The following is a 20361-nucleotide window of genomic DNA, read 5'->3' on the forward strand; positions in this document are numbered from 1 at the left end:
GTTTGGGGATGGGCCCAGTTCTCACCTGTCTTCTGTTTCCCCCTCCAAGTCCATGGCCTCATGGCCAGCTGCCAGGTGCCCAGAGTCCAGGGGGACTGGGTCATAGTTGTAGTTGTAAGCAGAGACTGGAGTCGGCTGCTCTGGAAAGAAGGGGTACTTAGTAGGTCAAGGGTGCTAGAGGGGGAGGCAGACAGCCCAAAAGGACCAAGGGGAGATGTATGGCCCGGGGCAACAGACAGGGGGTGAGCGGTCACATGTGGGGGGGCGGGGGGGGAGGGAACACAGAGATCAGAGAGGGGAGATGCAGAAAGGCACAAAATTAGGAGGTGGGGGGAGAGACTTAGCAAGACTGAGAAGGAGATGCAGAGACCCAGACAGCAAGAAACGGAGATGGAAGGACAGGAAGCCAAAGGAACAAAGATGGAGAGCGGGGGAGAGAGTGGGGGCCACAAATAAGAGAGAAAGTTGAGGGGAGGTGGACAGATAGAGGGAGCCCCGCTAAGCAGGGGAAGGAGAGACACAAACCCCTTCTGTGGGAGGGGAAGCGAGAAACAGAGTTGGGAGGGGCGCGGTAGGGAGAGGAAAAAAGCCGGAGGAGAGTTGTAAGTGGGGGCAGGAGGGGACAGAGGGGTGGGGAAGAGAGGCCCTAGTCACCAGGCGCGGAAGCAGGGACTGCTCAGCCCGGCAGTGACCAGAAGGGAAAAGGGAAGGGAGGGCGAGGGGAGGTCAGGGAACAGGAGAGAGTGATGCTGGACAGGGTAGAGGAGGTGATGGAGAAGGACGGGTGATGGGAAGGAGGATATGTGATGGAGAAGCTGGGGTGAGGCACTCCGGGGCGAGGTGGGATCTCCGAGGTTAGGCGTGGGTGGGTCCTCACCGAGGGCGCAGCGGCCAGGGGGCGCGGGCTCCAGCCTCTCGCGCCCACGGCAGGAGGCCTCCTGCAGGCGGCAGGCGTTGGCGTAGACAACGCCGTCAGAGCCACACACCGGGTCCTCTCGGGCGCCACAGCCACGGGAGCAGCCGCAGCGCGTGATTGTCGCCCCCTCCTCTGCGGCGGCCGCGGAGCCCCGCTCGCCAGGGGACCAGCCTGGGGGGCGAGGCGCAGTCGACAGGGCCCAGAGGACCCCATCCCCCACCCCCCATCCCGGCCTGCGTATCCCGCGGTCCTGGTCCGGGACAGTCCCTGGGGGCTCGGGACCACCCCCCCACCCCAGTGTAAGGACTAGCGCGCGACCGTTACTAGGAGGCCCTGAGTCTTGCTTGACCTAGTGTAATCTCTTTAAGTATTTGTATAGTACTTACTAAAACAAAATTTTTTAAAAAATTTAAGTGTAAATTTCAAAGCAATCTAAGCTCATTTCAGAAGTTTGGAAAATTAAGGGCCGGCGGTGGGGGGCGGGGGGGACCCCCGCAGCCCCGCTCAGCCCTTCACGGCGGCCACTCTCTGCGCTCAGGGGGACTGCCCTGCTGTCCTCACACCCTCAGGATTGGGGGAGAGGTGAGAGGCAAGGGTTCTCCTCTGAGCCTCTTCTACTCCGCCCACACCCACCCTGCTCGGTTCCGACCCTCCATACAGAACTCGCACCCTTGACCCGACCAGTGAGGCCAGGTCCTCCTGCCTTACCACTCTGTCCCCTTCTCTGCCCCTTTCCCGGCTCAAATCTCAGCTCCAAGCGGATGGCCAACCCCCGTTCCCCTGCCACCAACGCCCGCGGGTGGGGTGGGGCGGCGGGGTGGCGCAGTGGCCCCCGGCACTCACCGGGGCCCTGTGCGGCGGAGCGTTCCACCTCGTTGCACGCGGGACCCACGCACAGCTCCTGCGCGAGCGGGCTCCGCGCGCTGACGTTGTAAAAGCGCGTGGCCTCAAAGGCTGTGAGAGGAGGGAGACTGGTGACCATGTGATGGGATGACAAGGTGAGGAGCCCAGATAGGGTGCGGGAAGGCGGCGCGGGCGTACCAGGCTCGTAGTAGTCATACACGGAGACGGGCAGAGCGGATGTCCTCCCCACCACATGCTTGCGGAGCGCCCGGAACCGCACGCATGTCAGGCACTGGCTGGGGATCTGCGGGGCAGCAAGCGGCTCAGGCTCGGCTGGGGCCACAAAGCCCAGGGCCTGAGCTCCCGCCTCCATTTCTGTGGCACCCCAAAGTGTGGGTCCGGAACTGGCTTATTTCAGGGTACTCAGGAGGTGTGAAACACAGAAACCTGGTCCCATTTTCAGTTCCGTGGGTCCTTCCTTCCTACCTGGGAAAAGGTTTCAGTTGACTATTCAACACCCCCATGACTACAGCAGGGGCCCTCCTTCACTGTGTATGTGACATTTAGTACATTCACAATGTTGTGTAACCGTCACCTCTATCTAGTTCCAGAACATTTCTATCACCCCAAAGGAGACCCTGTCCCCATTAGCAGTCACTCCCCACCCCCACCCCCCAGCCCCTGGCAACCACCAATCTGCTTTCTGTCCTTATGGATTTACCTATTCTGGACAGTTCATATTAATGGGATCACACACTCTGTGGTTTTCTGCGTCTGGCCTCTTCCACTTATCATGACGTATTCGGGGTTCATCCCCGTTGAGCTTGTCTCAGCGCTTCACTCCTTTTTATGCCTGAATACTATTCCACCCCCCATCCCAACATTTTCTACCAAAACCAAACTGGCTGGGGGCCCACCGGGGATTTACTCTGCTTGGATTTAGTCTCCTAGTTTCTTTTTCATGGTATGAGATAGTTGGAGGAACCGCACTGGGCCATGACCGCTGTGCCCTCACCAATGTGAGTGCCAAGGAGACCTCTGCCACTGCTCCCAGCAGCCAGTACCTCATCAAAGTAGAAGAGCACTCTGCGTCCAGCCACCTCGTACCTCTTCAGCGCCACTTGCTGGTCAAGGAGCAGCTGGCAAGGAAGCCAGAGGTCAGGGTCGGCCTGACCCCTCTGCCCCCAATACTTGCTTCCTTCCCAATCTCTGCGGTGCCCACACTGGTCAGTGGAAGGTAGGCCAGAGGAAGTTGAGGCCCCAGGGGGGTTTGCCCACTGTCATCAACAAGACCTCATGGGCTGAGTCCAGGGGATGGCAGTCAGTGTTCACCCCGGAGAAGGAACCCAAGGCTGGTTACCTATGTTCTAAGCACCTACCTCCCCCTCCCCCCGCAGCCTCCTCCTAGCCAGCCCCAACCACAGGCCAGGCCTCCCTGTGGTCCCCCAGGGGCCCAGCTGAGCCCTGTCATCTGTATCTGCCTCACCTGCACCATGCAACCACCACCCTCTCAGCATGGGACTTCTTTTCAGTTTTTGACACAAAACCTGCCTCTTGCCCCAGAGCCTCTCTGCTGGTCTCCTCCTTCCCCTGATGCCGTGCCCAGCTCCCCGTCACCACCACCCCCAGGACAAATCCAGCTTTCCTGCTCCACCCTCCCCACACTGTAGATCTCCTCAGGCCCAGGCAAGACAGCCCCCCCACTTTGTGCACCAGCCCCTCACAAAAGGGGACATGGGACAAGTCTGTCTTGAAGCAAGTCTGCTGACGTCCTCCACGGCATGGATCTAGTCAAGTGGCCCAGTGGGACACTCACCCATCTGGAGTCTCCCCACCAGCCCCCTAGCAGGTAGCCAGCTCAAAAGCACCAACTTTGCCCAGAAAGGAAAAAAAAACAACAACAACCACTCCATTTTATGAAGGGCTGGGAATTTACAATCTGTACAGGACCACTAGCCAGAGACCCCAGCTGGCCCCTGACTGTCAGCGCCTCCTCACCTGTTCCAGGCTCTCCACATCCACCTGGAAGCCCGACAGCAGTGGCACCTCCAGGACAGCCATGTTGGAGGACCCTGCATGCAGCCACCTTCCAATGAGAGGAGAGACAGGCCTTGAACACGGGCTGCGGGTGAAGGTCGGGACAGGTGCCCAAGCACAGGGCAGATGGCCTTACCGGGTGCACACTTCCAGGGTCACCTGGTACTCTTGGCGGTGCTGGTCGGCTGCAGGGTCATCGTCATCAGCTGAGGAGGCCGGGGCCGGGGGCTGAGGCTGCTCAGCCTCAGGCTCCTGGAGGCTCACGAGCAGCTGGAAGGCTGGCTTGGCCACTGGGTCCGGCACGTTGTAGGTGACGTCAATCTGGGGGGGGGTATGGGAGAATGAGGCTTAGGAGCCCTCTGGGTGGAGGAGGAAGAGGCAGGGCACGAGAATGTGGGGAACAGCCAGAATGATTGATGAGGACAGTGACATTGGTGAGAGTTTGGGGAACTGGTGTTATTCCATTTAGCCTTGAAACAGCCCAAGTGGGTATAGATTTGACCATCACCCAATTTTACGTGTCTCAAGACCAGGTCTGTCTACCCATTGTGTTGTCTGGGCTTCCATTTTAGAGATGGGAACGCTGAGGGTCTCCAGGCAGACTTGCCCTTCACCACCAGCCAGAGCCCGTGAGGCCAACCTGCCTCAGCCCAGAGCTCAGGACCTGGTGATGGAGGGGGATATGGGAGAGCAGGCTGAGGCCAGTCAAATAGATCTTCCTGAGGGAACCCCACACCCAAGGGGACACGTGGTCACCTGCCTTGGGCAAGGTGGGCTACACACAAGGGGCTGACAGTCTGCCCTGGGGTCTCCCAGGGCACCCACATCCACCCCACACAGCCTGACCCAACACCGAGCTTGGAGCCTCTGCCTGCCTTCTTGGGTTCCCGTGTTCCAAATGCCAGTGTCTGCTCTCCCTGCAGCCTCACCTGCATCAGGCAGCAGCCTTCACCCTTGGCACTCACAAACAGCCCTGTGGGGAGGCTGGGGATCTGGGGAGAGAAGACGCTGTGGTTCCCCCACAGACACACATGAGCGGGCAGGCAGCTGCCCCCACCCCCAGCCCTGGGAACCGTACCACCGCTGTCTGCAGAACCTTCTGGTTGGCCCTGTGCAGCTCGAAAGTCTCCTGGTAGTCCAGGTTGGTGGAGGCCAGGGAGACGGTGAGGTTGACACCGCCAGCGTAGGACAAGATGGCATACTCTGCCAAGGCCTGCAGAGCCACGCAGGTGTCCTGGGGACAGAAGGAGAGGCTGCCCTCAGCCCCAGGATTGGGTCAGCCAGCAGTTCCTCTGCCCCCATCCTGGGAAGTCTGGCCCAAATCAGGGGCATCATGGACCCTCTCTGGAGGCCAGGTACCCACGAGGCTAGAATGGAGAGAGGATCTGGTGGAGGCCCCATGGAGCTAGGGCCCCAGACAGAGGGTGGGCATCTCCAAGGAGGCAGGGGCTGGGTCCCTGTCGCAGATCCCAGTACATATGTTCCTTGGGCCTTCTCTTGGACTCCATGTTTCCAGGAACTGCAGGCAAGGAGCCTTTGTGGGACTCGAAGCACCAGTGCTTCCTGGCCAGCTCTGAGCCCTGAGCCTAGACCATAGTGACCCTGCCTAGACCCGAGCCCCTCCCTCTGGCTCTGCCCAGCTCGCCTGAGTGGAGGAGAAGCCCCCTAGCGCGTTCCGCTGCTGCGACAGCCACTTCACCACGGGCAGGGCGGTGGCCATATCGCCCAGGAGGGTGTAGGTCAGCAGGGCGTAGGCCGTCATTTCCACCTCAGCTGAGACCACTGCAATGGAAGAGGCGGCTGGGGTCCTTTCAACGCCAGGACCCAAAACCCAGCACCCAAAGCAGGCAGCAGGGGTGGGGCAGGCAGTACCTGCCTGAGACACCCCGTCACTGAAGCTCAGGAAGGTGTCCTTGTCCCCATCCCGGGAACCCGTCAGGCTCCAGTGTGTGACCCCATCTGTAAGGCCAGGACAGGTCAGGGGCAACACCCTACTCTGCTCAGCCTGGCATCCCATGGTGGGCGTCAGTGCATGTGGTCTCAAGAAGAGACTCCAAGACTGGACCCCAGTGGGAGGAGGGTGCCAGGAGGAGACGGTGGGACAGGAAGGACCTCGGGGCTTTGTCTCAGATCCGCAGCCCAGCCCCTCCTGTAGCCCTGGCAGGTATTACCAATCCATGAGTGCCTTCTTGCACCCCTAGCAGACATCACTAATCAGTGGCCTCCCTCCTGGCTAAGCCCTGATGTGTCCCCACTCGGCACCCATGAAGTCACTCCCCACTTGCAAAGGCTCCAAGGATTCTGCGCTCATGTGAGCTGTAAAAGGCCCTCGAACCCAGAAAGAAACCAGCCACTCCCCATCCTGAGCATTTAGTCCTGAATAGACACCATCATCCAGTTGGTTGGTTTCAGAATTTTGCTTTCTAAATGTGTTTTTTTCCTTAAGTAGTAAAAACAACTCTTCAGCTGATGTCTTCAGCAGAAAAGCTGGATGGACGCTGAGTCCCAGGGCAGCTGCTGGGGCTGTGAGGGGGAGGGCAGTGGGGAGAGGGGACTTAGTTTGGGGGCATTCAGAGAAGTCACAGCTCAGCAACTGGGGCTCTCCTAACACAGTGGGTAGTCATTTTGTAGTAGGGGAGACTGACACCCTGAAGATGGAAAGGCTTCCCGAAGCTCACCCAGTGATGGCGGGCAGGGTGGGAGCCAGCCACGGCCCTCCCCTGCCTCCCAGCAGTCTTCCAGGGATTGTTTCCAGAAAGCCTGGGGGAATCCTCCACTGGGGATCCCTGAGCACTGTCCACCCTGGCAGGGAGGAGGTCGGTATCCCCGATTTCACAGGGAAAGACAGTGACGCTTAAGCTCAAACTACATTAATCAATGAAGCCACTAGGAGATGTAATAATGAATGAATAATATAATAAAATAAAGTGAGCAAAAGATGCCTCCTTACTCCATGTATGTGTTCGTTAACTATTTCCTGGGGCTCAGGGTGGGTGGGTCCCACACTGTGGCTGCTGGGGTGGCAGGCAGGGGATACCTACCCTGCATGATGGCCAGGCTGCGGAGCTTCCGCAGGGCCACGGGAGATGCCGGGCTGCGGAGCAGGGTCAGCGTGTAGGCGATCAGGGCACTGATGTAGGGGTCCAAGGCCAGGGCCACGTTGGACTCCAGGAAGTGCTGCGCTCTGGCAATGGCACCCCTCTCCTCCTGCGGGGTGGGGTGGGAAGTGGAGGCCTGGGAGGCCGCTCTGCCCCCAGCCCACCCACCACCCACCCACAGGTTCCGCAGTGCGCCTGGGGAGAATGCTGGACGGCTCACTGCCCCTCACTTTGCATCCTTCTGGGGCTCCCATTGCCTGCAGCCCCCCGCTTTCATAACCCCACCCCCTTTTTTTTATGTTGGCTCCAACTTTTTCCAAATGAAGTCTGAGCATAGCAGATCAACCCAAGGAGGCGCAGGGGAAAACAGGCAGAGTCCTGGCCACCCCGCTCTACCCTATTTCATCACCAAGCTGGCTTCTAAGACCCACCACCCTCTTCATCCTTTAGGCCTTGCCTCAATTGTTGCCTCCTTCGGGAAGCCCACCAACCTTGGTCATGCTCACCCTCACCCCAATGCAAGCTGCTAGAGGACAGAAAATGCTTCCATTGTCCAGTGATGGGCTAGGTTCAGGGAAGCTGCCCAATAATAATGGTTAAATGGAAAAACGAGCGATTAGAAACGTTAATGAGTTTAGCAGATGAGCTATTAATAAATGGTGTTCCTGTGGGCACCAGTGGAGCCAAGAAGTTAAGATGACTCTGCTTTAGTGTTAAAGAGCACAGAAAGAATGCTGTCCCAAAGCTTTCCATCTTTAGACCTGGACAAAGCATGGAAACTGTCACAGAGGTGTGGTGTCGAGATGGACCATGCACCTCCCGCCAAGTGAACCAGACCCGAGGCCTGGCCCACACAAGGCCTGTAGGAGAAACCACCTGCTCATTCCACCTGCCGGATCTCCCAGGCCCCTGTGCTCACCTCTGAGGCTGCGCCAAGCTCCAGGAGCGCAACCACCACGTAGGCCGTCAGTGGGACTGTGCCGTGGACCCCACCCTGCAAGAGGACTCTCAGCCTTCATCCCGAGCCAGAGGGGACAGCCCCCACTGCACGGGCCTCAGGGAAGGGCCGAGGCACGGGAAGGAGGCCCAGGAGGCCGTTCACCTGGATGTCCTTGTTCAGAATCCTGCCCACGGCCGGGAAGGAGCCGTCTGCCCGCTGCTGCCTGATGATCCAGCCCTTGGTGGCTGCCAGCTCCCGCGGGTCGATGAAGATGAAGCTGCGAGCCTGGGCAAAGGACTTCAGGACAAAAGCCGTGAGCCTGAAACAGGATCAGGAGGGGCTGGGGGTTCGCAAAACAGGGTCACCTCCCATGTACCCTCCGAGGGATTGCAGCATGCTCCCCACATTACCCCGAGCCTCCACTTCCTCGTCTATAAGATGGGAGGCTCCAGTCTTCCTCACAGGGCTGTTGAGAGCATTTGATGGAAGTGTGTGGGCACCAGCTGGGCTGATGATGGAGCCCAGTCTCCCTGTGTGGACCCTCCCACCCCACCAGCACCCAGGTCTGCTCCTTGCTTGGCACTCAAGGCCTTTCTGTGAGCTGACGCAGTCTCACCTTCCCCTGCCAGGTGCAGGAGACCTTCCTTGTTGCCTCTCCACAGCCTTTCCCCAAGAGATGCCCAGTCTTGCCGAGAGACCCCAGGTCTCGCTTGGGAACTGGCAGTGTGGTACCTTGGACACTTGGACCCCTCTGTGGCCCTAGCCAGCCACAGTTATGGGCGTTCCAGTCCCCAGGCCTGCTTATGGCTTTGAAATGGGTATATGAGGTGATGATGGGAGCAGCTGCAGCCATTTTGCCACCACAAGGGGATAAGCCACCATACTGAAGGAGTCCACAGGGACTGAAGAAAAAAAAAAACCAGGGGCCCCAATACATTGTGGGGCTGCCAGACTGGCCAACCCTGAAGCCTCTCCAGTGCTGCAGTGTGAACTGATGATATTCAGAATTGTTTTTCAGCCAGTTTTCTGTGGCTTGCAGCAGAAAAATTCCCACCAACCCGCTAGCTTCAGTTACTCCATCCAAGCCCTGGACTCATATTTCCCCTCCCTTCTCCACAGGATGAGATCCCACTTGTCTCTGAACACTCAGCCCAGAGGTCTCTCCCCAGAGGAAACCTCCTGGACAGCTTCACTCTGGGATAGGTGCCTCTGGGCCCTCAGGACCCCCCGCACTGGACCCCCAAGGCCCTACCTCTGTGTCACTGTTGTCCATTTTTGGCTTTAGGACACCCCCTGGCTCCCGTCTCCCCAGCCGGCCCCTGCCCCATAGCTTGCTCTGTATGCAGCAGCCAGAGGGAAATTACAAACCCTGTGTGAGCAGCTGGGACATGGGGGCAAAGATAGAAGACCTCAGCTGCCCGTGTGCTGGGAACTGTGGAATTCCCACATTCTGCTACATGGTTCTCTTAACTGTCTCATTTTTGAAACACAAACAGGGATATGAACAAACTGGTACATCTCTATAATGGAACATAGAGAAATGAGCTATCAAGCCACACTATGGCACGGAGGAACCCAAAATATTACTAAGTGGAAGAAGCCAGTCTGGAAAGGGCACAGACGGTTTGATTCCAACTCTATGACATCCTGGAAAAGGCAAAACTATGGAGACAGTCAAAAGATCAGTGGTTACCAGGAGTGGAAGGGGAAGGAGGGATCAATGGGCAGAGCACAGGGGATTTTTAGGGCAGTGGAGGTACTGTGTACAACGCTGCAATAGTAAATATGTAACGTTATACATTTGTCCAAATCCACAGAATGTACAACAGCAAGAGTGAGCCTGAATGTAAACTATGGACTGTAGTTAATAATGTATTAATAGCAATATTGGTCCACCAATTGTAAGACTAAGAACGGGGCCTGGCACATAGCAGCACTCACTGAATGAACAAATGAATCAGTGAATGAATGAATGAACACTGGATGCACGGGAACCCATCTCTAACAGATCCTGAGTTTTAAGGCTTCAGTGCTGGATCCTCTCAGCCAAGTTATTCAGGGAGAGGCACTAACCATCATGGTGGGTACGCAGCACTGCCCTGAGCACACCCATGCCCTTATCGCCATTGCTTTTTGGATCCCAGTCCTGAGAGGGATGTGTGGTGAGGAAACAGGCTCAGAGAGGTTGAGCATCTAGTTTAAGGCCACACAGCTCACTAGACAGAGCCCGGCTTTTTCCAGCTCCAGGGTGGACGCTGCTGCCACTGCCTGTGCTTCCGGCAGCCTCCTCCTACAGGGACCTCTCATGGGGACAGGTGGAGGGAGAAGCTTCTGGGTGTCACATCTCTACCACCATGGTGGAATTAGTCTTGCTTGAGCTGTGTGTGTGTGTGTGTGTCCATCGTGGGAGGGTATATAATGAGTCATATCTCACTATTTCTGACCAGCAGAGGCCTCTGGGGGTTGCTTAGGCTCGGCCAGCTTTCAGAGAGTGAGTCAGTGGCGTTGGCCATCCCCAGGTCGGGCGGGGAACTCTGCTTGCCAGGGCATGACTACAGCCTTGCATCAAGGGCTGTCAGCAAGGCAGGGCCCTAGGACCAGAATTGGGACAGTTGATGGGCTGCTGGGGGACAGGAGGCTGGGCAGGTCACCAAGCCTGGGCCCCTCTGGAACCAAGGGAGCAACGCTGCATACCTCAGGGCTCAGCCAGGCATGTCCCCACTCCCATGGCCCTTGGCACTGTGGCTGTGTAGTGGACACTGTTGACTTAAGGACAAAGCAGTCTCCATGCCCACAGCTGCTGCAGGTTGGCACTTTGGGAGAGGGAGGCCCCTGGGGACAATTGGGGCTGCCCCACAGTCTCTGTAAGCCCCAAAGTGGACGAGACAAATCCATGATGATGCCACAAACTGCCGTGGTCCGAGGATCCCAGGGAACAAGACAGGTGTGCCAGCCCTCCACCGGGCCCTCCCTGCCATAGTCACCCCAAAAGTCAGAGGGAGCCGCTTGTAAGGGAGATCAGACCCCAGACCACTTCTCCCACATACCCCGGCTCAGGCCTTCCTGCTGGGGGTTACCCCCATCCCCAAGTGCAGTGGGCTCTGAGGAGACCCAGAGTGCCCAGGACACGCTCCCGGGGGGCCAGAGAGCAGAGGCTGAGTTTCTGGGTGATACGGCAACAACACCAAGAGCAGAAAGAGTAACAGTAACTGTCACCACCACTCCCACCCCATCCAGGGCCAGGCACAGCTGCCTGCTTTCACCCCTCTGAACCCTGGGGCTGGGATAACGCTGTCTCCATTTCCTAGGCAGGCTCCTTGTCACGCTGGGGATCACACCCCGAGACTCCTGGCCTTGCTGTGCTGGATGTGAGGCTGTGGCTGCAGGGGCTGGGGAGAGCCTCTGTGATAGTGCCAGGAGTGGGGACTCACCACATGCTTCCTGATGCATCCCGCTCCCCGAAAGCACTGTAGGAGCCATCCTGGTGTTTGTAGGTCAGCTGCCGCTGGTAGCCTGTGGGGTGAACCAAGGGCACAGCACCCTACTGAATGGTCTAGCCCAGGCCAGCCAATGTCCTACCCTGGGACCCCCAAATGATGCCACATCCACACCTTGGTTCCTTGAAACTGTCCTACGTTACATCTGGGGTCGCTGAAACTTCCCCACACTACATCTGGAGTCCTCAAAATCTGCCCCATGCCACATCAGGGGTGGCTAAAACCTCTGCTTTATTTCTCTGTTTTCCTGACATCGCCCTTCTGTGACTCCTGGTCACACACCAGCCCTCAGTCATGCCCGGTGGTCAGTGAAATGCACCATCTCAAGGCTACACCTTCTGTCCCCAGGGGTGAGGACTGTTCTACCTGCTGGAGCCAGCGCTCGGTGTGCTCGGAGACTAGAAGGCGCCAGAGTGGACGCAGCAGGGGAGCAAGGTGCGACAGGAGGGAGGCCACTGGGGCCTCCAAGCTGGGTGTTTGTTCTTATTGTGAGGGCAGCAGGGGGCCATGGACCATGTGAGCCTCGAAAGTGATTACAAACTGAACAGATCCTGAGACCCAGCAACTCCATTCCAGCGATATTCAGACATGTCTTCACCTAGCCCACAAATGAGACGATTCACGGCAGTACCATTTTAAAAGTCCTGAGCTGGAAACTGCCCCAGTGCCCATCAACAGACACACACTGTGATTCCTCCCCACACACTAACGGGGGCAAAAGGACTACAGCTTCCCTCAGCCCCAAGGGCAAATCTTACACACACACACACACACACGGCGTGGGGCGGGGACACGCCATGGATGCTGTGGTTTAGGGCTGCTGAGGGCAGGAGAGTAAACTCAGAGCCAACTCCTATAGGGAGAGTATGGGGAGTAGTTTCTTCTCTAAGTGTTTTTTATAATGTTATTGTATTGTCCTTATTGTTAAAAAAAAAATCTACATTTTTAAAAGATGCTGTTTCCCCGTGGCTGATCACCAGCATTCAGGGTCTTGTCCTAATAGGCATGGACACCAGGTTCCTGCTGACAGTGACCAGGTCAGAGCACCCAGAGTGGCCTCGTTCATCCACTTCCTTCTCCTCCTCCTTATCCGCTGGGCTGCGCCTGCTGTGTGGGCTGCCCCCAGCACGGTCACCTCCACCTTCCTCCCCACACCCTCCTCCCAGGCAGTTGCTCCAGTACCTTGTACCAGGTAATCAGTGGTCTTCCTCTCCACCTCGGGGCTGAGCTGCTGGGTTTTCTGCAGATACTTCAGGACAAAGACGTTGGGCGCAAAGTGGATCATGTTTTGCTCCCCACAGCCAAAGGGCAGCCGCAGGAGGTGGCTAAGGTGATTCAGGGTTGGGCCCATGACGTCTCCTGGTGTGAAGGAAAAGAGGGCTGGGCTGGGGGCCGGCCTCACTCAGTACCCTAGCTGTCCTAGGGACAGCTTTCCACAGAAGTGGGAGCCTGCCTGTGGCCTAACACCGGCCAACCCCACCTCTGAATGATCGTGCTGCCCTTTGAAACTGGGCTGCACCCCCGTCCACTCAGCCCATCTGACCCTTTGAGACCCCTGGTCACAACCTCTTACCCATACTCAGTAAATATTCGGGACACCTGTCCCTCTCACCGGGACCCCCAGGACTCCTGTTCCCCACCCTGTACCTGGATGACTTCACTTGGCCTTTCCATCTTCCTTCACATCACCCCAGACCCACTGTCCCCATAATTTATCACCTGCCCCTTGGGGTTACCCAACACAGGATTTGGACTGAGTAGGCGTGGACCTATCTTCTTGGCCAGACTAGGAGCCCCTCAAGGGCAAGGCTGGGGTCATCTCCGGGTCTGCCTCCAGACCCCAACATAGAGAAAACACTAGAAACTGCTTGTCAGGTGAGGGGGTGCGTAGCTGAGGACCCAGGGGCACAGGTCCCAGCAAAGCCCAGGGTGAGACTCAGCCTGGAGTGGCCACCTTGCCCCCTGGGCTCTTGTCCCCATGCTCCCCAAGCCAGGCTACGGGGCAGACACACCTATGATGGAAGCGGCCGCCCGCTCAGACCCGGGGATGGCGCTGTGTGGAACCCCCAGGGTGAAGGCTTCACTGTAGCTCTCGTCTACTTCCATCTTCCTCCAGATACGGAACTCGCCCATGGAGCCCCAACCAGTGGAGAAGCCAATGAACTGGACTTCTGGTGCCCTGGGGAGGGTCCAGGCCACAATGACAGACTTGTTGGATGGCTTTGGACCATAGCCAACCTGGAAAAAAGAAGTCAAGGCTGCTGGGCGCTGAAAGGAAGCATGCAGTGGTACTCAGACAGCAGTGACACTGGCTACAGGGCTATGGTCAGGGAAACTAGAGGTCACCCCATCCATTAAATGGCCAACAGAGACATAAGCATATCTACAGGCTCCAAAGTGACCAGGCTCCTTGAAACCTCTAGACCTTTGCACATGCTGTTCCCTCTTCCTGGAACATCCTCTGCTCTGGTTTGCCTGGTGAACTCCTATTCATACTTCAAAACCCAGTTTGGCTCTGTCCCTCCGCTAGGAAGTTGTATTAGCTGCTCCTTTTCTATGTCCCCTCTGCTTGGCTCAGAAAGTGTTCCCAGCCCCCAAAACCTGCTCATATCCTTTTTCTTTCTCCCTGACCACCCACCCCCCGTAGCTCCCAGATTCCTGAGTGGTTCCTCTGCCATAGCTCTCACCACATTTTATTTTTTTGAAAACTGTGAGCAACTTGAGGTGGTGCCCTGTGTGTACACTCCCTCCTCCCCATCCCCCATCAGAACCAGATACAGAGTAGGAAGCAGCAAATGTCAGAGGCCCATGAGGTTCCCACGCCCGGCCCAGCCAGCCCAGCCATGCCTGGATGCGCCTGCCATGCCAGCTGATCCAGAATGTTCTGAACTCATCCCAGGAGAGGATCTTGGCTGTGTGTGTGCTAGCCACGGGCTCGCCCATCTTGCTGGTAGAGATCCAGGACCTGGTGTTCTGATGTCCCCCCAGGACAATCTCGATCATGCCCGCCGTGTCCTGGGGCCCAGGGGACAAGGCCACGCGGGCATCGTTGTGGGCTCGCACAGCCATGTCAAAACAAGTGAGGTGCTGTGGCCGCGGCACATACTGGAACTCGTACTTGTTGGGTGTGGAGATATGGACTCTCTCTAGACGGAGGGAAGGAGAGGGGACATTGTGGGGACACCTAGAGAATCGGGACTGCAAGGGGCCAGTCTCACTGTGGCTCAGCAGGGAGCTGGAGGTGGCATGGCTGCAGGCTTCACAGCAGCTTTGCCAAGAGCACAGCAAAGATTAAATGCTCTCAGGGATAAATCCTACAAAAGATAAATCCTACATAAGACCCTTACGCTGCAAACTGCAAAATGTTGCTGAAACTAAAGAAGACCCAATCAGTGGAGAGCTAGACCATGGTCATGGGTCAGGAGACAATATTGCCAAGATGTTAATTATCCCCCAAATCAACCTACAAATGCCATACAACCCCAATCAAAATTCCAGCAGGGTCTTCGGAGAAATTACAAAGCTAATTCCAGAATTTATATGGAAACGCAAAGGACCTAGAAGAGGCAAAACAACTTTGATAAAAAAGAACCAAGTTGGAGGATTCACCCCGATCTGGCACTGAGACCTACTCTAAAGTTATAGAAATCATAACAGTATAGTTTTGGTGTCAACATAGACAAATGGTCAATGGAACAGAACAGGGAGTGTAGAAATGGACCCACAGATGTATGAACAATTGACTTTCAACATAGCTGCAAAGGCAATTGCAAAGAGAAAAGAAAACCGTTTCAAGAAATGGTGCTGGAACAGCTGGCTAATCAGATGCAGAAAAATGAACTTTGATCCATGCCTTGGATGGGCTCCAAAAATTAACCCCAAATGGGTCATAGCCATTTTATAAATGTAAAACCTAAAAGTGTAAAACTTTGGGGAGAAAAACAGGATTTGGCAAAGATTTCTTAACTACAACAACAAAAAATAATCCATAAAAGGAAAAATCGACAAATTGGACATTATCAAAATGAAAAACTTCGGCTCTTTGAAAGACACTATTAAGAGAATGAAAAGACACAGACTGGGAGAAATATCTTTGTAAAGCAATTTCTGATTAAGGGTTAGTATGCAGAATATACATTCATACCGAATGCCTTGGCAATGGGGAGGTGGTTCACCTGAGGGTGGATGTGACCCAGGGACTCCAGATTCTCAGCTCTGCCTCCTGCAAAGCCCCCCAGGTGACTGCTGGGTGCCCAGCCCAGCCCGAGGTCCAAGCTGGACGGCTCCTTGGGCAGCAGCTGGATGGGGAAAGGACAGATGCTCCCACAGGCAACCCAGGCTCCTGTTCCGTTCTGCCCAGCATGTCCCTAACCTCACCAAGGCAGAGGTGTGAACGGCCACACACTCAATTTCAGGGGATTGAGGTGTACCCCAGATCCCACACCTTCTGGAAACCACCTTAATTTCCCATATCCTCCTGGGCTGCACCAGGTGCTGGGTCTCCCTTCTTCTCCTGATGTCACTCTAAGACTTCCCTTCCCTGGACCCTGGGCTCCTCACCCCAGGGCCCCGAGGACAGCCGTACTCCTGGCTGCAGTCTCTTTTCTCACTGGCGCCTACAGTCTACAGGAAGTGTGCACTCACTTCCTGCGTGGCTGATGCCCAGCCCTCACGCTGGCATATGGCTGTCTCCAGGAAGGACATCTCAATTCTCTGCTGCTGGGTTCTCTGCCCTCAGGAAGGGTGAGTGTCCATGTAGCAGCAAGAGAGCTGCAACAGTGCAGGAGTTAGGGCTGTTATCGGTGGTGGGGTGGGCCCGGGGACTCACCGTTGGGACAGAAGAAAGCGCTGTAGGTATATGTGCGGGGGGCTCCTTCGGGCTGAAACAGACAGGCAGAACTGAGTGTTAGAGGGCAGTCAGCAAAGGGGGGTCGCCCTCCCACAGCGGCAGCTCCAACTCTGGACCCCACAGGGTGATGCCAATGTCACAGGTGCACAGAAAAGGGCTGAGCTACGCACCTCCCAAGTCCAGGGTGGGAAACTGAAGCTCCCTTCCCCAGGCTCCAGTCAAAGGCTTGCCATGCTCCTGGGCTTGCCATGCTCCCCACACCCCCACCTGCCCTTCTGGCCACCCCATCCATCCCGGCTCCCAGACTGGCTTCTCCCTCTGGGTAAGAAATGCTATGATACAAAGGCTGCCAGGACCTACGACCCCAGTGAATGTCCTTGAGCATCGAGAAGTGGATGCCCGGGTCTGCCAAGGACAAGGTCTCTGTTCCACTGGTTGTCCCACGCATCCCTTGTCTCCTGTCTCTTCCACAGACATTTTCCAAATAATAAAAGGCAGCCAGCTTGTTCTCTTAAAAGAGGTGCGCAGAATTGAACCGACTATGCTGCTCAGAATTTGGTGTGAACAACATAGCCCCCGTGGGGCTTTCAACTTTGAACACTTCTTTTACATCACGAAGCTGGTAAGTTGGAGCCACGCTTGCCTGCAGCCCTATGGACTCCCAGGCCACTTCACCACATCCGGCTCTGAACCATGGAGAGGGGCCGGAAGCTGCAGTCCTGTGGTGAGGAAGCCCCCTCACCTGCTCCAAGCCCTGGAGGGACCCTGGGGGCTTCCCCAGTGTTGACCCAGGGAGGGACCACTCACTCAGGCTGGGCCCCTGCCTCACAGAATCAGAGAATTCCTCAGGGAATTGGGCCCTGACCAAGCGCCCTGGATGAGGGCATGGGCTTACCTCAACCACCACGCTGCGCCTGATGTGGTCCCTCCTGACGGGGACCCTCCTGTCAGTGTAATTCTCCTCTGGGTGTTTGATGGACTTCCCATCCCGGCAGCAGCTTGTTTCTCCATAAGCTAGGGCTTTGGCTGCGGAGATTTGAGTGCTTGGTGCTGCTCTCAGAACAGGGAGCTGTCCTGCCCCCACCCTTGTACCAGGTGTGTGTATGTGCAGATATATGTGTGCATGTGCATATGCACGTGTCTGCAAGTTGCATGTGCATGTTTGCATGCATTTTCATGTGCATGTGAGTATGCATGTGCGTGTTTGTGCACGTGTTCATATATGTACATTTGTCTGTGCATGTATATGCATTTGTGTGTGTGTGCGCACACATGCATGTGAGTATGCATGGATGTCCTACATATTTGTGTGTGTATACATCTGTGTGTGCCTGTGTGCACACGTGTGTGTTCTACTGGTTTGGCACCTTAAGAGTCCAGCTCTCCCCAGATACGGTCTCAGGCCCCACCCCCCCAGGTTGCCTTCCCCTACCTCTTGACCATTCTCTCTGGCCTGCTTTCCCAGCTGCTGTCCTGTCCCTCAAGATGGTCCTGACCTCACCTGCTGCCCCACCTACCCCTCACCTGTGCCTTGGTCAGCACCTGGGCCCCTTGATGGCCTGGAGGATGGGTGCCTGAAGAAGCACAGGGCCCTCACCTGTGATGTTGCTGAGCCCCAGGTCACTGAAGGACAGAACCACCCAGGTGGGCTCAGTCTCCCCAGGGGCCATGCACATTTTCTTGGTCAGATGGCGTTTGCCAGGATGCCCGACAAACCGGATGCCCTTGGGAACTGAGATCTTCACGTATACCTGAGGAAAGTGGTATGTACTCATGATGTCTGGAATCTGTGCGCCCTCCCAGCACACCACACAAAGCCCACCATCAGCCTTGTCAGCCCTCTCCAAAAGCCATGCCCTTCTTGAAAGGCCCCCTTTCCAGTTCCAATCAGAACCAATACTCACCGTTGTCCTGCTAGGAGGTCCCTCTCCCTCAGCCCCCCGAACCCCATAGGTTCAGGTCCCCCTTGGGACCAAGACCAGTTCAAGGGAAGCCTCTCCACATCTACCCCAGAGCATCAGATGGGAGGGACCACTCCACCTGCAGGCCCTGCGGAGCACTTCCTCTGACCCTCTCTCCAACCACTGAGGTCCATAATTGAGCTCTGTGGATGTGCATATGTGTGCATATGTGTGCATGTGTATGTTGTGTCTATGTGTGCAAGCATGGCATTATACACATGTGTGCATGCATATGTGTGCACACTAGTGTCTCCGTGTGCATGTATGTTTATACCTCCCCAATCTAGAACAAGCTTTTCGTTCCACATCCATTTGTCCAATCAGCATATATGAAGCACCTAGTAGGTGTAGGCGCCCTGCTTCAAGCTAAAGAAACAGAACTAGATGAAACACTGACCCTGCAAGAGTTAGCAGGGCCAGGTTGAGGTCTCACACCCTCTAGTTTACAAATAGAAAAACTGATGCAGAATGAGCCAGTAATTAGAAATACCAAGCTAAGGCCTATAGGGTCTTCTGGGGACAGTGAGGCACGAATGCATTGAGACCATGCTCCCCCCCACGTCCCCCTCCCCAATGCCCAGCAGCCTCGGCGCCCTTCTGGTCACAAATTCTAACCACTCCCTGGCCAGATGTCCTCATTTTTTTCAGGAAAAGACAGAAATCTGGTTTTTTGGGTGAAATCTCTTGGTTTCCACAGTGTCTCTAGTCTGGGGCTAAAGCTCACATTTTCTGCCCTTGGTATGAAATGAGCCAGCACATGGGCAGGGCCAGGAGAAGGACACCCAGTCCACAGTGCCCAGCTGGCCAGGGTAAGGCTGAGACCTGCAGCTGGAGCTCTGGGCCAACCTGCAAAGAGCAGGCTTGCTCGTAGCTGGACTGCTGACCCTGTGCCCCACTCACCCCTCTGCCCCGAAGCCTCAGCTTACAATCCCTGCCAGTGAGGGCTGCCCCTAGCCATGGGGAGCCCTCCTCCCCTCCCCTGTTCCCACCCACCAGCTGACATCCAGGCCGAGATGAGGCTCAAAGATGACAAAGATTAGGAAAGATGGGTGCCCTGATCTCCCTAAACCACACCAATGTACAAAGACCCGCTCCTCCCCGCAAAAAAAAAAATCCCTTCCCCATTGTTCTCCCACCTGATCTCAGTCCTTACAGGTCCCTTCACCTTGCCTGCCATCCCACCTCACAACCAGGGTCTGAAATTACCCCAGCCTCCAAGGTCAGCCCAGCCTACCTCCTCAGGGGAGCTGTTATGGGTTGAACTGTGTCCCCCCCAAAAAAAACATATGTTGGAGTCCTAACCCCAGGTACCTGCAAATGTGACCTTATTCGGAAATTGGGTCTCTACAGGTGTCATCAAGTTACAATGAGGTCTTAGGGTGGACTTTAATCCAATATGATTAGGGTCCTTTCTTAAAAGACAAAATTTGGACACAGACATTCAGAGGAAAGATGATAAGAAGACACACAGGGGGAAGAAGCAACGCGGATACAGAGGCAGATATGGGTGCAATGCAGCCAGAAGCCGGGAGAAGACTGGGACAGATGCTCCCTTACCAGCCTCCAGAAGGAGCCAACCCTGCCCACACCTTGACCTTGGACTCTGGCCTCTGGAACCGTGAGAGAACAAATTTCTGTTGTTTAAAACCACCCAGTTTGTGCTACTTTGTTATGGCAGCTATAAGAAACTGATACAGCAGCCTTTTCCACTTCCTCCGAGAGGGAGCCATGGCCCCCACTGCACACCCCCCGCAGGTGCTGGAACCCCCAAAATAGCATCAACAAGGTCTGTGGCTCTGTGGTCACTGTTCTTAGCACCTCCTTATACTAACTCATTTAACTCTTTAACCTCTGGTGGGGCTCGTCTCTCCCTGACGCTTTATGGAAACTGACACACCAACAGGTTGAATTACGTGGTCAAGGTCAGAGAGTTTATAAGTAGAAACTTGGATTCAGGGTGTCCATTCAGTTGACTTTCAGGATTTCCTGCCCCTGTGCCCAGGGATGGTACAACCTGACCCAAGCTCAACCCACTATCTCTTTCGGTAAGGCCAGGGAGCTAAGAATGGTTTTTACATTTTAAAAAATGATTGGAGGGGAAGGGGAATCAAAAGAATATGTCATGGGTCACCGGCGATGGCGTAGGCTGCAGACCCTGTGGCAGTGGGTTGCCATGGGCTACCGTGTGTAGCCAGCAGCCAGCGTGAGCGGCCAGCAGCC

The 20361-nt window shown here is 55.9% G+C and overlaps 1 protein-coding gene across 7 annotated transcripts in view; it reads right to left on the reverse strand.

Annotated features, from left to right (window-relative positions):
• The window catches only part of CPAMD8 (C3 and PZP like alpha-2-macroglobulin domain containing 8), a 74954-nt gene that overhangs the window by 3530 nt on the left and 51063 nt on the right, over window positions 1-20361 (reverse strand). For 2 of the 7 annotated variants that reach the window (XM_019642020.1, XM_019642019.1), the window contains exons 21-41: window positions 17778-17931; window positions 17076-17206; window positions 16160-16211; window positions 14179-14477; window positions 13344-13569; window positions 12514-12690; window positions 11266-11347; window positions 7997-8153; window positions 7814-7888; window positions 6838-7003; window positions 5669-5755; window positions 5442-5578; window positions 4875-5030; window positions 4726-4788; window positions 3933-4117; window positions 3758-3845; window positions 2824-2898; window positions 1958-2063; window positions 1760-1870; window positions 878-1087; window positions 26-140 (exon numbers count right to left, since the gene is read on the reverse strand). In XM_019642020.1, the coding sequence (XP_019497565.1) occupies window positions 26-140; window positions 878-1087; window positions 1760-1870; window positions 1958-2063; window positions 2824-2898; window positions 3758-3845; window positions 3933-4117; window positions 4726-4788; window positions 4875-5030; window positions 5442-5578; window positions 5669-5755; window positions 6838-7003; window positions 7814-7888; window positions 7997-8153; window positions 11266-11347; window positions 12514-12690; window positions 13344-13569; window positions 14179-14477; window positions 16160-16211; window positions 17076-17206; window positions 17778-17931 (2852 nt within the window). Of the gene's footprint in view, window positions 1-25; window positions 141-877; window positions 1088-1759; window positions 1871-1957; window positions 2064-2094; window positions 2246-2823; window positions 2899-3757; window positions 3846-3932; window positions 4118-4725; window positions 4789-4874; window positions 5031-5441; window positions 5579-5668; window positions 5756-5812; window positions 6320-6837; window positions 7004-7813; window positions 7889-7996; window positions 8154-11265; window positions 11348-12513; window positions 12691-13343; window positions 13570-14178; window positions 14478-16159; window positions 16212-17075; window positions 17207-17777; window positions 17932-20361 lie in introns of those variants that run through there. The other 5 variants (XR_002123936.1, XM_019642021.1, XM_019642023.1 and 2 more) reach the window with 5 other exon arrangements.

This window comes from Hipposideros armiger, unplaced genomic scaffold (assembly GCF_001890085.2).
Source record: "Hipposideros armiger isolate ML-2016 unplaced genomic scaffold, ASM189008v1 scaffold_64, whole genome shotgun sequence".
NCBI lineage: Eukaryota > Metazoa > Chordata > Mammalia > Chiroptera > Hipposideridae > Hipposideros > Hipposideros armiger.